The sequence below is a fragment of the Accipiter gentilis genome, chromosome 17 (genome assembly GCF_929443795.1).
Source record: "Accipiter gentilis chromosome 17, bAccGen1.1, whole genome shotgun sequence".
NCBI lineage: Eukaryota > Metazoa > Chordata > Aves > Accipitriformes > Accipitridae > Astur > Astur gentilis.
Genome location: NC_064896.1, coordinates 29428923 through 29444297, shown reverse-complemented (window position 1 = coordinate 29444297; position 15375 = coordinate 29428923). Strand labels below are relative to the sequence as shown.

Below are 15375 nucleotides of genomic sequence, written 5' to 3'. Positions count from 1 at the left end.
TGGACAGGTATCATCTGCCTGGGGAGCCGTGGGGAGAGGAGACTCCGTGGGCAGCGGCTGCACCCAGGAGCCACTGGCAGAGTCTTGGTGGAGGATGCTGGCCCTGGGTAGGCAGAATACACTGATGGCAAAGGCATAAACTATCTTCAATGGTCACAGACCAACTCCTGGGAGTCTCCACAGACCTCCCTTGTCTCCCAACGGGGCCTCTAGCCCCCAGCCATGTGGGGAGGTCTCTGAAATGAGACTTGCCAGCCCTCAGCATAGCCCCCAGACTGTCATTCCTTGCTGCCGGCTCTCCTGTACCCACACTCGCACCCTGGGTAAGCACAGCGGGAAGCAGGGCCTTGGTGTCACTGCTGTCAGATACCTGTCACAGACAAGAGTTGTGCCAACTCAAGAATGACCCCAAAAATGGAAGACAACCATTGATTCAAGACAGTCTTGCTTTCCTTAAAGCTGCATTGTAAATGTGCATTTACTATTGACGGCTCGGCACAATGACCAACAAAAGAATCGTTATTTACTATTAGTTATTGCCTGCCCAAACCATGAGCTTGTTAATTATTTCAGCTGGAGGCCATGTGGCAGTCACACAGTTATCAATGGGAGCACTGAGGCTCCAGAAGAGGGTTTGTGCACAGATTTAACACACATTGGTATTGTCTGCAGGATACAACCCTAGCAGGAGTGGTGGCTAGAAACCTGAATTTGCTCAGCTGCACCGTTGGGTTGAGAGGACCATGCGCATGCCTAAACCCAAGGGGATCTGGGCAGCATCTGAACCACTAGTGCCACGCTGGCATAAGCTCACATTTAGCACCACTGTGCCACTCCCCCTCAGATGCACATGTATCCTCTGTGTCTTTTAGTAAAAGCTAAAAACAGAAAGCACTGGCATTCACCGAGATGATTTCTGAGGTTCGACAGCTCAGCGGGAAGGCCAGGAGTTTGGTTTTAGGCACATCTGACTCAGATGAGGCATCACCCAGTGCCCTGAAGCCGGCCTGCTTTGCCATTAGTAAAGCAGTAAAACTGCAATTCTGGATAAAGCAACTTCACACCTGACTGACTGAGCAGCCATTTCCTTTAAAGCTATGGTCCCACAGGAGAGTAAAGCCTGAGATCCAGCAAAGATCAAGACTCCTTGCTGTAGAGAGGAGGAACCACTTCCCTCAGACTGCCCTGCAGTTTCCCATTTGGGAAATGACAGGGGCATGGAGAGAACTGGTACTGACCACAGCAGTACCAACCTAACAGGGGTTTTCCAGGTCCAGTGTTTCCTGGACATACCACTCCTCCCAAGGGACCTGCTCTGCTTGCCCAAGACCTCCAGAGCACTGGACAGGGCAGACGGACACACAGGTGTCTCCAGCCAGCTGCACAACCATAGCCAACACATTTCACCCTTGGGCATTGCTTTCCCCTGCTCCTGCCATTTGCCAGGACAGACTGAAAGCTGCTCAGAGGAGGGAGCATCCATGGATGCATTTGCCCAGTGCAATGGGACAGTAACAGGGAGCCAAAGTGCTCCTGCAGTAGGTGGAGGAAAGGCAGTGCAGTTTTCCCATGTGCTGTTGCTATTTGCTGCCCCGGCCCACCAGAGCCCTGGGCAGTGCTGATCACAGGTCCAAGTCAGAGCAGTGCTCAAGACGTTAATTCCCCATCTCCTCTGCTGCCAGCCTTGAATAACTCCCTTGTCCTCCCCCACTGCTCCCTCAGTGCCATTTCAGCTTCTTTCTTCACGCCCCCTTTCCCACCCGAGATTCCAGCTTCAGATTACCCCAGGTCCCCTCTGATGCTGCCTTATGAGTGACCGTTTTATTCAAAGCCTTAGACATTTAACACTCCAACTGGAAACAGGGCTGGCAATAAAATGGAAAGCCAGCAATCCTGTTAGTTCCTGCAGATCAAAACCCAGTGATGGGTAAGACGAGGAACATGTAGGCTCAGGTCGGCCCTGACTGGAGCTACCGGAAAACGCAGGCTCTGCTCTGGGTGCTCCTGGCTGGAAATCCGAGTTGGCTGGGCTCAGCCCTGGCTGCAGAGCTGCTTTGAAACCGCTCTGACCTGCCCCAGGCAGCCCTCGTGCCTGCCTCACAGGGCCTTTGGGACGGCACTTAGTGGCAGGGGGCTGCAGAGAGGGATCTGCCACCGACGCTGCAGTGCCCGCTCGGCATCTGCGGTGACCCTTTTTCTTTGCCACTTCAAGACTGCTGAGCACAAATTCTCTCCTTGCATGGAGTAACTGCTCAGAGCTTATTCAGAAGAACATTTTCTTAAATGGAAATGGGTTGGTCGATATGCCTAAGTACCTTAATTAATAACAACAAAAAAAGGGAAGCTTTTCATTACAATTTTTTTTTTTGGCCCTCAAGTAAAGCAAATTCATCAGTTTGTTGAATTAAATCAAGGTTCCCCAATCTCACTAAATGTATTCTGACATTCAAAAAATGTCATTACCAGCTATGGGAAGTTCAGAAAACAATACTTTGGATTGTTTGGTGAAAAATAATTTGGTAGATTTCTTCCAGTTCTGGTTGTAAAGGAAAAAAGGAACACCTCTACCCAGGAGCTTCCCCTGCAGCTCCTCAATACCCCGATTATCCTCCACTGAGCGGCCCCTGGGTGCCTGCCCAGCAGACAGTATGCTACTGTACATACTGCCTTGCACTCCCAGCACACCAGACACAAACACGTAGTGTTTCTTGATGTACTCAGTCCTTGCACAATCTGGGAGGTGGTTCAGGTTTTTATTTGCTATTCTAGAGTGGGTTGTGTCTTCAGCTAATAAAACAGGAATGTGAGCACTTGGGTCTGAGCTAGTGGCAAATATTAAGCGTGCCAAAGAGGAATTCAGCCTCGTGACACCTACTAGCAGCTGCCGACAGGACACGCTATCAGGAAAGCGGCTCCCTGCTGCCACAGACCATTCATACTTCTGGCTGCTCCCGACCTCAATGAGAGCATTTTCATTCACTTCAAGAGCTTCCAGATCATGTACTAACATGCCAGCCATGAGCGATAATTGCCCCAGCGTCACCAATACAGACAAGCTCTGGCAGTTCAGAAAGTACCATGGTGCTAACAGTAAAACCAGACAGCTTGACGCTTCATAAGAAGCTGCAAAGATCGTTCCAGAATGGAGCTCTTCCCGTGCCAGCCGGCCATGGGGACACCCAAGCAGGGAAGCCTGTGCAACAGCAGAAGCAAGGTACGGACCTGCAGATGCCTCCCTGCCGTAAGCTCAGACGCAGCAGGTCTGTGCAGTGCACAAACCCAGATCCTTCACTAACCCTGCAGAACCTGGAGCATCCTCCCACTCAGCAAGGGAGCAGGAACCTGTTGGATCAGCAGAGCTGCACTACTGCAGATGCGCAGCCAGACTGCCAGATCAGATCTGGCCCCTGCTCAGACCCTGAGAATGGATGCTATTTCATAAGGCTGCTTTATAACACAGGCCCAGCAAGTTTGCATCATTGCCATTAGCATACAGAGGCATTTGCTGCTCTGTTCCTCCTCTGGAGGGCTGTGTCCTGACCTGTTGGTTTGGCACAAAGACTAGCTCATGCTACACTGGCAAGTTACTATAAACAGCGTGTGCACTGCTAGATAACGTATAGATAATATAAAGAATTGGCAAGCTCCAGAAGGCAATAGCCAGGACTTTCCTTAGAGTGTTCTAATGGATGTGGAGGCCCGGGACGTCGCTGGTGTGATGCAGGCAATCAAGGAGAGGTCCTTGGTCTAGTACTGCCAATGAAAACAAACCTAATCCGATACCCCTTTGGTTCCTTACAGACTGCTTCACATATGACTTGTCCATCCCCCACGTTTTCTGCTGTGTCTTCTGCCCAGCAATGGCTGAAAACAAATACGGGGAGAGATGGGGAGGATCAGGGAGGATCCTGTGTGGTAAAACTTGGTAATTAATCAGAGAAGAATGTGCATGGAAGGGAGGCTGGGGCCTTTGCAGGTCTGGTATAGCTGGCTGCATTTGTTACAGAGGCACCCGTTTACACCATAACTGACTTTGGCCCGGCATACAGATTTGTTTAGAGCAGTTTAGAACGTGAAGGGAGGGAAAGAGATGGTATCTTGGGACTGAGCTTTGGGATCCTGCCTGTAGAAGCCTGTAAGCCCAGTGCAGCTCAGCGTACCACCACAGACACTCCCCCCATCAGCAGCAGGAAAGAAGGGCTCAAACTCCCCTGAAACACACTGGGAACAGGTAGCGTCACGGCATCCCGAGGCCATTCTGCCCTCTTGCAGACACTTAAGAAAATGCAAAAAGAGCAGAAAAAACCCGCTATAACACACTAGGAATCTGGGGAAAGCAGAGTGTGGTGGGGACACAACTCATTTGGCCTGTTTACCCCACGTGCAGAGGCACAAGCATCTTCTGTGCAGAGCTGTATGGTCGTACAGCTGTACCCCAGCAGTCAGCAGCCATAGGTGTTTTTGGCACACTGCTCAGCTAACGTCTTTTGGCTATCTGCTTCAGGGTCAGACAAGCTGAACACCAGAGGAGGTTGTTTCCCTCCTCCCTAAGCTGATGTTCCCCCTGTGACTATTCACAGGCCATTTCAGAAGCTGGCAGCAGAGGCAGGGCTCAAGCCCAGGTGCCCTGTTGGGTGTCCTACCCCTACGACCACCCTTTCTCCCACCCTTGGTGCCACTGGTACGTTGTACGGGGGATGCTCTGCCCTGTTGGCTTGGCAGGGGACGTACACAAAGAGAGACAAGCCCACTTCTGCCCTCCTTTGCTCTACTCTACATCCCTAGAGACTTTAACCAAGTTATTTCAGCTCTAAGCTGGTCCCAGCAGGCAGAATTTATCCTGCTAGCTGATTTCTTGTGTACACAATCCACCAGGCTGAAGGGAGTGTGCACAGCCATATCCCAGCTCCCTGCAAAAAAAAGGGTGTTGCATGGAAATGGGGAGGGAACTTGGCACAAAAGATGCAGTTTGGCTTCCTGGACCAAGCTGATAACCCCATCCCTCCAGGGTGTACATCGATCCTGCCTTTTTTTTCCTCATTTATTACTCTTTCATCCCTTCCACTCCTTAACATAAAGCCAAACAGGACGCGCTCCCTTCCAGCCAAGGTTTTAGCCTCGTCACTGGGATTTCAGCCCAGCACCCAATTTTGAGACCTTGAATAAAATGCACCTTGCTGCCTCTGCAGTGGTCTGAGCTTTTTCTATTTCCTCACATGGCCACTGGTGCCAGTGGGAAACATCATTCCCACAGCACTGTTTATCCGTAAGATATTGGTGATAGGTAACATTCTTCAAAGAATGGCTTTACAGTTTTCCCCACACCTCTGGGTACGTGGCAAGATTAAAGCTCGCTGATTACGAAAGGACTGAACAACTGAACTGAATTCAGTTAAAGAACCATTTATAGTTGGGGTTTTTTTCCCTGAAAGGGCTGTCTTAGGGCTCACTGGGCCAAATCCTTAGAGGTAAGAAGTGAGACAATTTACCAGAATGTGCATGTCCCACATGGCATCTGTGCTCAAGTAATTCAAAACTTACTGGATGACCCATGCCATTCATACAACAATTGTTTGTGCTCAGAAATGGCACGACTGAATTACCCATCATTGCTTTAGTGGATCACACCAGCTGCCTTCCTCCAGATGAGACAGCATCCCCATGCTATGAGTTTGGGTTTTTTCGTTGCTAGACACCAAAAGCAAGGGACAAAGCTGTATTGTTTTCCCAACTCTGGCTCTCTTGGCAGACAGAAGGGAAACAGTACAGTGGTGGTCACTGTGGGCTCATGCCAGCTTTTATCACCTTCAGATGATTGCTGTACTAGTGCCATGGCCCTGGAGCTGTCCTTGCCCTTTGCAGCCCAGCCTGTGTTATATCCAGCGTCCTCCACTGCTACAGCTTCTAAATGTCACAGCAGAAGATAATTCATTTAAACAAAGGTGCAGATTGGTGTCTAAGCTTTGACAGCAGCTGCCATCTAATTTTGGGAAAATCATCACTATATTCCTGTAATGCTTATTTATCGCATGGGGATTATGCAAATTCTCTGCCTCCTGGGGCCAGGATATGGGTTGGATAACCAGTTCTGGTGCTCAGGTCTTCTCCATTGCAAGACGTTGTAGAAATGCAAAGTGTCCTAGTAGGAGAGGTGTCACATAAACCAGGAGGAAATTAGCTACGGCTGCTAATGTGCCAGCGTGCATTCATTCATACAAAATTAAGCAGACAGAGGACAGGGCTGTGCAGAAGGGCAGTGTGAGAGCCACCCAGGACAAGCAACCTGTCTTCTGAAGTCTTTTCTGGCCAAGGGAGTTCACCTGTTCAATGTAAAGGATCCCCCTTGATCCATAGAGTCAAACGGCCACAGATCTCCCTGAAGGCATCGTTCTGTGTGTGGCATATTCGGATCAGCCCAGCAAAACCAGAGCTAGATTTAAGCTAAGGCAAATAATGATGCATAGCTAAGGCAAATAATGATGCATCCACGGAAAGGTCTGCAATATTTTGCCACATTGCTTTGAAATAAACAAACCAAAAAAAATCCTTTTTTTTTTTAAAGCACCCACGCTTCTCAGATAGATGTAGCCTAAGACTGACTATTTTGTGATCTGCAGCCTGGATCTTTAACTCTTCCTGTGTTTAAATCAAAACTAAGCACTAGGAAAGGAGATTTCAGTGTTTTGGCACCCTGCTGTCCCCGGAAAGCCTGGCTGTTTACAGGCCTTGTGGTTATATTTGTGGATGCCAGGAGGAAACACAAAAATAAAAGTTTCCATGGGTGTGGGGGCCAGGTAGAAGCCAACAAGACAGAAGGGATTTCAGGAGAAGGAACAAGCAGACATCTTAAAGAAAAGGACAGGAAAGAGAATATGCAGAAACACCCCCTTTCTCACCCTGGGCAGCTTCTAGGACGTCATTTGAATGGCATCCTGAGACAAAATAGAGGCACTTTGTTCTAGTTCTGCAGCTTTTAAAGGTAATGCAGAAATTCCCCCAGGAAAAGGTTGCAAATGGTGAAAGGGGCCTTTGCCCTCTGAGTCAGCTTACCACTGAGTGCAGGTGATGGGAAGTTGGGCTATGCAGAGCTCTGAGGTTTCTACAGGTCCCCAAGATTTCCAAGGGCTTCTCTAAACATTCTCTCAGAGGTGCATGCTGAGATCTGCCCTGACCATGACACGTGCAGCTTCTCTGAGCTTGAAGGATAGGGCAAAGACATCGGAGGGGACTCCAGAAAGTCTGTAGGCAACCAGCTGCAGCCCTGACCGTTGCTACAACTCCATGGGCTGTTCACCTACCAGAAAGCCAGCCTACAGTCTGGTAGGCTGTTCTACCAGAAACGCAGTCCTACGCTAGCCTCCCTCTGGAAACCGTGTCCCCCCAGTATACCTTCCCTTCCTCAGGGACTACCAGCTCTTGACACAGCTCTACACCCTTCCTTTCAGTGCTGGAGACATTTGCCTGTCCCAGTGTAAAAACCCTTTGTTTCCAGACCGACCACTTCAGCCTTTTCCACTCCCTTTTAAAAAGGAGGGATGGGATGTCTTAAAATCCAAATTTGTCTCCATCCCACACAGACGCAGTGTTCTCATTTCCATTAGTGTCATCTATTTACATGAGAAATTCTTGGTGAGGAAATTGAGGTTACTGAGAGAAAAAAAAGTTACTCACATCAGACACGAATCCCTGCGGTGTGTGTTGCCGTGTGCCCTCTTCCAGACCTTGCCCCACATTTGAAGTAGGGCAGACTGAAATTAAAACACACAGCAAACAGAAAATGCCATTGACCCTTCAATGTGAGGCTAAGGTGGGAAGTGGCCGTGCTGAAATATTAATTAATTTACTCAAGGTCACTCTGGATGCTAATGGCTGAGCCTTTCCCCCCAAACTATCCTCGTTCCACCTCTGAGTCAGCACTGGCGGTGTAAAAGGCACCGGCTCAGAGAACTGCAGTCTCCGTTAACGCCTCTGCCAGCATGCCCACCAATACATCATTTCTACTTGCGAACAGCAGCCACTTCAGGGCTACCAGGAATTAGCTGCAGAGGCAAAGCATACTGCTGTGTTTTCAGACACAGGCACAGAGACACAAGGTGCAAAGTACTTGGGTGTCCTGCCAAGCTGGTGGCACACCTCAGGCTTAAAGAGTGTTAGAAAAGTGTTAAAAAGCATTAGAAATCAGCTCGAAATCAGCTTCTATCAACTCTTGCCAGGCTCCGAACAGAAGCAGCAGCATCTCTTTTCGCGTTCGTTGTCTCTAGGCTATCTTTGTACGTCTAGCATTCTCCTGCAGTCACAAACAGGTTTGCTACCAGTGCTCTGCCCTGTGTCTGCGAAGAAGTACCAAGAGGAGCTCAATTTAAAAGCTCTTCTCTGCCGGCCAAGGAGAAAGGTGACTACCCCAAGCTAAATCTCAAGGAAAGCAGCCCTTCGGGACAGTGCTTGCTCTGGAGAGACACCTGCTGGCAATGCCCACCCAGCCCAAGCTGCGCTTAGGGACACACTCACCCTCCGTCCACGGAAGCCAAGTAGAAATAAAAGCGTAACAGAGAAGCAAAGGGGTTCTGGGGAAGAGGTTCACACTAAAGGAGTGGAACCCAAAGCAAAAGCACGCTGCAAACCTGCACTTGTTCCAAGCTCTGATCTCAACTCCATCGCCCCTTGTGCCTGACCAGAATTTCGCCGCCTCAAACTGTGGCAGGTCAGGGGAGTGAAAGCACCTGACAGACACTGAGCAAGAAAACAGCATGAAAGACCCACAGTCTAACAGACCTGCGAGGTTTGAGCTTGTTCAACCATAACCAGTTTTTAACCACCCTCCCTGCCAGCACTCTGATTTTAGGACAGCCAAAAAGCCCCAAATTCCCGCTAAGTGTGAGCTAAATCAAATTAAGCAGAAACAGGAGCACTCCAGGGGCTAGACGGGCTGGCTGGAAATCCTATCCCGTTCTAGGCAGGAAAAATCTAGGTGTGAGGCTGCACGTTACATGCAGGGGCACACACACTCCTGAGGAAGGACATTTGCAGAAATCCTGACAATCAAAAATACTACCAGTGTTTCTCGTAAGTCTTTGGGGAGTATTTGTCTACTAAAGAGTGACATGCTACTAAAAATATAAACTAAGAGAACATTTTGGAAAGTTTTACCTAGGTCTTGCACTACTTCACCAAAAGATCCTTTTTTATTTTTATAAATTTGGAAACTGACTGAACGAGTTCCTATAAGGATATTCATTTTCTAGGTGCCAGCCTCTTTAATGTGAAATTTGTTAAATGAGACCACATGCTCCATGTTCAAAGAAAAGGGGAAAACAAGAGAGACGTCAGCATCTCTGAGAAGGCATTAGAGAGCGCTTTGAAGTAAACCACAAATAAACTAAGATTAATATATGCATCTTTAAAACACAAGGAGCCCTAACATTTGCTGCATTACAAAATCCCCTTGGTTGTGACCATTGCTACAGAGGACAGGATATTCTAACACAAGCTTTAAGAAGGGTGAAAACATATAAAACTGCCATTGCATTTTCTAAGTGAACCAGAGATCAGAGGATGTCCTCTGCTGGTGAGGAAGATGTTTTCAGTTTGGATGTTCCCAGTTCACTCTGGGCCTGGACAGTTACTCCTCTTCTATTCAAGCAGAGTATTTATAAGGGATCCCTGGGCAAGTACCAATTCACAGTAAGAGCTGACAGGGTAAATTCTTATAGGATTCTATTCAATAGTCTCATGACATTCCAAGCAATTTTTTCCCCAACTGCTCTTTACTGCCACCTTCCAGTAGGAAATGCGGGAGGTAATGAAGATTTGTTGCTTCATAAAAACTATTGTACAAGAAAGCTAGGTTCGACTGGCTGGCCTACAGCCCTTCCTATCTGTAACTACAGCCCTTTACTGCAGCTTGCCAGGAAACACAAGAAAGCAAACTAAAAGCGTCACAGTAGTGCAGAGGGTTTCTTCTGGAGGATGATTCAAAGGGCTGTTATGTCCAAACTGGTGGGTTGTGGTTGGCTTTTTTCTTCTTGCCATGTGCATGTCATCGCCTTCTGTCAGCCTTCTCAAGCCACTCCTCACTTCCCCAGCCCTCTTCCAAGAGCTTCCCTAATTTGTTGCCTGGGGCTTTCCTTGACACTAGGTTTAATTTCCTCCACAAATTGTGCTGACCTCCAGGAATCAATGTATCAGCAGCATTAAGGGACACAACTTGAATGTGTACCCTACACACCCAATTTGCCGATCTTGTTATAAAAGTTAATGTCATTAATATGTCTTATTATTCCCAATACTCTGATTGAAGCTGGAAGCTCAGAGACTATGAGAAAGACTGTAGCAACCCATCATGAGAGCTGTAATTCTCAGACCTTAATATACTGATAAACAGCCACTACAATGAAGGTTTCTTCTTTTTTTTGCAGAACAAAGGAAAAAGTATTCCAACTCCAACGTCATTATGCATGAGACTTCACAGTACCATGTACAGGTGAGTATGCAATGAAATGTTAAGGGCTGAAAGGCCAACATCAGCAATAGATGCTGGTAACGCAATGTGATTTGTTCGTCCCGGACCTTCATTAGGCCAGAGAAGAGTTGGGAACCTTCTTAAAATAAGCAAGTGTCTCTCTTCACACCTGAGAAAGGCAAACAGCAAAGCTGCTTGAAGCCCCCTATTTCTTTGCCACAGTTCCTGGCTCCCTGATGCCTGCAGATAAACTTGCCTCCTGAGCTTCCCACCCAGCTGTGTCCTTTATTTCTATCTCCTGGACTGTAGGACACACTTTCAGCCTTAGCCGTCCACTGTAGTTTCACTCCTTGAGCTGTAGGTCACCATGGTCCTGCCAGCCTGGACCCTGGGGCTGAGGCCACACAGGTCCTCTCAATCACATGTAACACGCCACTGAAGCTGGGGTCATCTGGGCTTCTCATCCGATTCCTTTGAGCACAAAAGGGTAGGAGAGTAAAGAGCACGTGTAGGTGGAGCACAGGAATTTCTCCACCACAGACACGTGGAGGAGATAAACTAAAGGACTATGAGAACAGCACAAGTCCTGAGACCATTCCTCTCCCAAGACTGACCCCACTCCTTCTTACGGGTCAGAGGTTTCAGGCTGGACCGGATCCATCTCCTTTCTTTTCTCTCCTCTTACACATTGCCTGCTCTGTCTAAAATCAATACCAGCTCTCCTGCCATCTTTTATTTTTCTGCTGCTCCTCTCCAACTCCTTGATTTGGAGAGCAGCAGTTGTTCCATTATGGTATGGCATTATTTGAAAGTCCAAGCAAATAGACTCCAGTATAGCTCACAGATCCTCCCACAAGGCTACCAACAGCTTTCCGCAGCACAACTCTGAATCATGCTCAAATCCCATAATAAAGCCGGGTCCAGACTTCGATGGCTCCTCCCTCATTGTACAACACAGGTCATCCCTGATCATTTAACTGTCCCTCCCTTGGATCCCACATGTTTCTTTGAACTGAAGAGTGGGAGAGACACCCACATTAGACAAACTGCTTTAGGGATGGGGAGGGAAACAGAGACTAGTCACTGCTTCTGTATGTCCAGTATGTTGACCTGTACTGAAGGCTCAGAAGTTACTGGCTTGTCCCCTTTCCCTTGCTGGGCTACACCTAGGACCGGTGTCTGGGAACATTTTGAGGTCAGCAACCCTGTCCTCTTGCTATGAGGTGTGACATGTGCTTCGGAGGTCACTGTCCTGGGGACTTGCTGTAGAGCCAGCACTGATCAGTCATTCAGCTGGACACTTTCTGTCATTACAGCCTGCAGATAGGAAATGGTGGACAAGAAGGGAGGACAAAAATGATCATTAAAGAATGTGAAGTGGGTTTAATTACATATGGACCTCTTTTCTACTTTAAATTTAAATTGAAAATGGCATATGAAACCATCATTTATCAAAAATATATTTCCTTTCTGAATCATCAAGATTCAGCAAATTAAAGTGTTGAGTAACTGGGGAGAGGAGAATGGGGGAAAAAAGATATTAAAAAGACAAGGGAAATTCTGTACTAGGAAACAGGAAATGGAGAAGCTGCTGTCATCTCTCCCTCCTCTGCATTTGAAGGAGAGTAGTGGAAGCTGTTGTCCCTCTTGTCACCCTGTGCTTCAAACCCTTCTCAATCAGCATGGACAGACAGGTTAAAAGCAGGGTTCCCGTGGTGGTTACGGGAACTCATCTGCCCAAACCACAGAGACCACATTGACTATCATCTTTCAGCTCTCCCTCAGCTACTGTGTCCTCTCAAGTAATTCAAAACCCTTCAACCATGACAGGCATTAAGCCAAATTAATCTCTCGGTGTCACAGACATCCACTCAAAAAAAGAGGAGCCTGCCTGGCCACCCTGGGCCTGGTGACTCCGGTAATGTGACACTCCGGTACCCTGTAGAGGTGCCCATCTGAGGCCAGCTGGACAATTCATCACCAAAAACAGGGCAAGGCAAGAAAGGAAAACACTTTACGAGGTTTCTGTTTAGTAGATGGGGCCCTCTCTTGTGTGGTTTAAGATCCCAGTCCAGGAGAGAGCTTAAGTACACAGTTAGAAATAAAGGAGCCTGTTCAGTTGCTTAAAATGAAATTTAGACTTTTAAAAACACTTGTTTGGAAAGAGGCCCTGGTTTCCATCAGAGAAACTAACTTGATGGTCAGCTGCCCCATCAGTGGGGCCCTGCCAGTCATCCCCATCAGTGACTCCTACCAAATAAAGTCACTCATGGAAGTAGAGAAGGGACTTTAAACAGTGACACGTACATGAATTCCTCATTAATTATGCCATATGCCACCCATTTGAGAGTCTCTACCTTGAACTTTGACCAAGGCAAACAGGATTTCAGTGGCAGGCAGCGAGGTAGGAAGAGGTTTCCTCCCACAAGGCATTTTATACCTTCTGAAGTAATCTATAAGCTGATCGAAGTTTCATAGCGGACAGAGTCATTGCCCAGTCTTACAAAAGCTACTATATTTGAATATCCATCTGGATGAAAAGGGTTTTTAATGAGCTAAATCAAAGACAGTAGCAAGCTTCTCTCCCTCTACCAGTATTTAAAGAAAAAATATTCTAATGAGTCTCATTTAGACAAGTAATTTTCATGGAAGGGAAAGCTAACTTACTTAACAGTAAACAACAAAGGAATTTATGAAGATTGTAAACCTGGCAGTTAAAATAATAGAAGAGATAAGAATGTCCGTCATCAGGTATAAACCAGTTCTCTTCACTGCTCAGAAAGCAGAGGGCTTGTCACTTCTGCACAGATAATATTGACTTTGCGAATACCTTTTCGTGCACTATTTTACAATTACAGTAACGTATAACTCAGCATGTTTTTCATATCTGATTGCATGGCTAATCTCAGCTTTCAGCTCAAATACCTGCCAGGAGTTTTATTTAGACAGTGCCTCACCCAATACCTTTGCTTTATGAACACAGGACTGGGTCTTACACTCTGCAGTGTTTATCCTCGTCCTTGCTCTTTCCAGTCTTTGTGAAGAATCCAACAACCACCTTAACAACAAATTGGTCACCACAAATCCTCTCCACCCCTAATTCCTACCATTGACCATCATGTTTAAAGACTCAGCCCTTTCTGCCTGTCAGGGCTACCAGTGCTTTAAATCTGAGCCTTTCCCCCTGCATCCACCTTGTCTGCAGCTGATTACAACAACAATTCTTGCCTGTGCTTTAACATGACTGTCCAAGGCTCCATGGTCTAAGTACATGCGTACCCCTCGGGTCCATCAGGTCTGTATCAGACCCCAACCTTCACAGCCTCTCTGAGGTCCCTTCATAGCCTATTTCCACTGCAGGACAGCACTGGTTCCCTCCCTGGTGCTGGAGCAGGGTCAGCTTTTGCTGCTGCTTAGCCTGCTTTGCATTTCCCTGGGCTTTTACAGGTAAAAAGGACTTCCCAAGCAACTCTCTCACCCTCCTCCAATGTTCGCTGAGGCTATGCCGATTGTGGACGCTACCCATTGGGTTATTTAATCAGGTCATGAGCTGAGAGTGCTACTGGGAACAGAGAGATTTTTGCCCAGCCCTTTCTCCTTCTCTTCTTGCATTTTGCAGCTCTTACTTGCTAGTCTTCTGGGACAAAGACTGTCTTTTTGTGCCATGCTGGATCCCGACCCCCAAATGGCACCACTGTAGCAGAGTCAGCACCAGAAAGAAACTGCCTGAACTCTACAAAGGTTATGCCTGATCACGGGAAGAAGGCAAAAAGACAAGGGATCAGAAGGAGAAAAAGCCAGGCAAAACTTATCCCTGTACAAGAGAAAACAAAGAGCCTTTCCAAATTTCACATCCCAATTTGTGGCTTGCTTTAGATGCACCCCATTTGTTCAGCTTTTGCTTTGAAACCAGGCTGCAGGATTTGTGCACAAAAGACAAGCAGGAGGTCCCACTGCCACCATCCACACAAACACTAAATGCCCAGCAGGGCTGTTTCTGGCATCGCCGCGCTGTTGCCTTCAGCCCCATAGCAAACGCATGCAAAGCATCTGCTCCACCTGCAGTACCTGGGTCTCCCTGCCAGAAGGGCTGATCTGTTCCACGGCTCTTCAGCTGACCCGCAGCTGATTCAGCAGCAACATGGTATTTACCCTAATGCTATTGAGTAGGGGAAGCGGGGCGAGAGGGTCATGCTGGTGGATGGGCCGTCAATATTCCAGGGAAGAAAGAGCTAGGACTTGGCCTGATCCACCTCCTGGCAACAGGCCCTAGGACCAGCTGTGGCACAGACACTTCGGTTAGGCTTATAGCTTGCCCATCAAAAAAACTCCTGCTTTTCTCTCCTGGAGAAAGTTGGTTACAACAGGGAAAGCCTTCAGCTGCTTTCCCAGTCAGGTATATTCTCCTTCCCTTCTCCTCACCAGGAACACAAGCAGGGCAGCAGAGCGAACAAGGTGAAACAGGACCATTTCCTTTTCCTTCCCGATTTTTTTCCCTTCCCCTGTTGTCACCTGAACACATGGCCTGGCTGTGCTGTCACTCGCGCAGGGACAACTGCACAGAAAACAGCCTGGCTGCTTGGAGCCGGCAAGGCTCCCAGCTTATCCTGCCTTGCAGTCCCCTCTGCTGGCAGACTCAAGTTCTCCCCATCCCCAGAGAGCAGCGCTTGCTCTCACTGGCTGCTGATCAGAGTAGAGATAAATAAGTTACCTGGATTTCTGGAGTGGCCTTCACCCACTGCTGGGGGGGGGAGCACACACACCATTTAGATGCAACATGCTTCTTTCTGCAGCCGCCTCCCTGCCCTGTCCAGCATTCCCCTCACGCAGAGCTCCAGAAGCAGTCCAAAGCCTGCAGGCGCAGCTCGATTACACAAATTCTTTGTAAATACAAGCACCAAGTGCCAGGCTTGGAT

General features: G+C 47.9%; 1 protein-coding gene across 1 annotated transcript in view; it reads left to right on the top strand.

The window, feature by feature from the left end:
* EPS8L2 (EPS8 like 2) overlaps window positions 1-15375 on the top strand; it is a 66613-nt gene that overhangs the window by 27991 nt on the left and 23247 nt on the right. The window contains exon 4 of the mRNA XM_049821281.1: window positions 10416-10480. Within this exon, the coding sequence (XP_049677238.1) occupies window positions 10416-10480 (65 nt within the window). The remainder of the gene's footprint in view (window positions 1-10415; window positions 10481-15375) is intronic.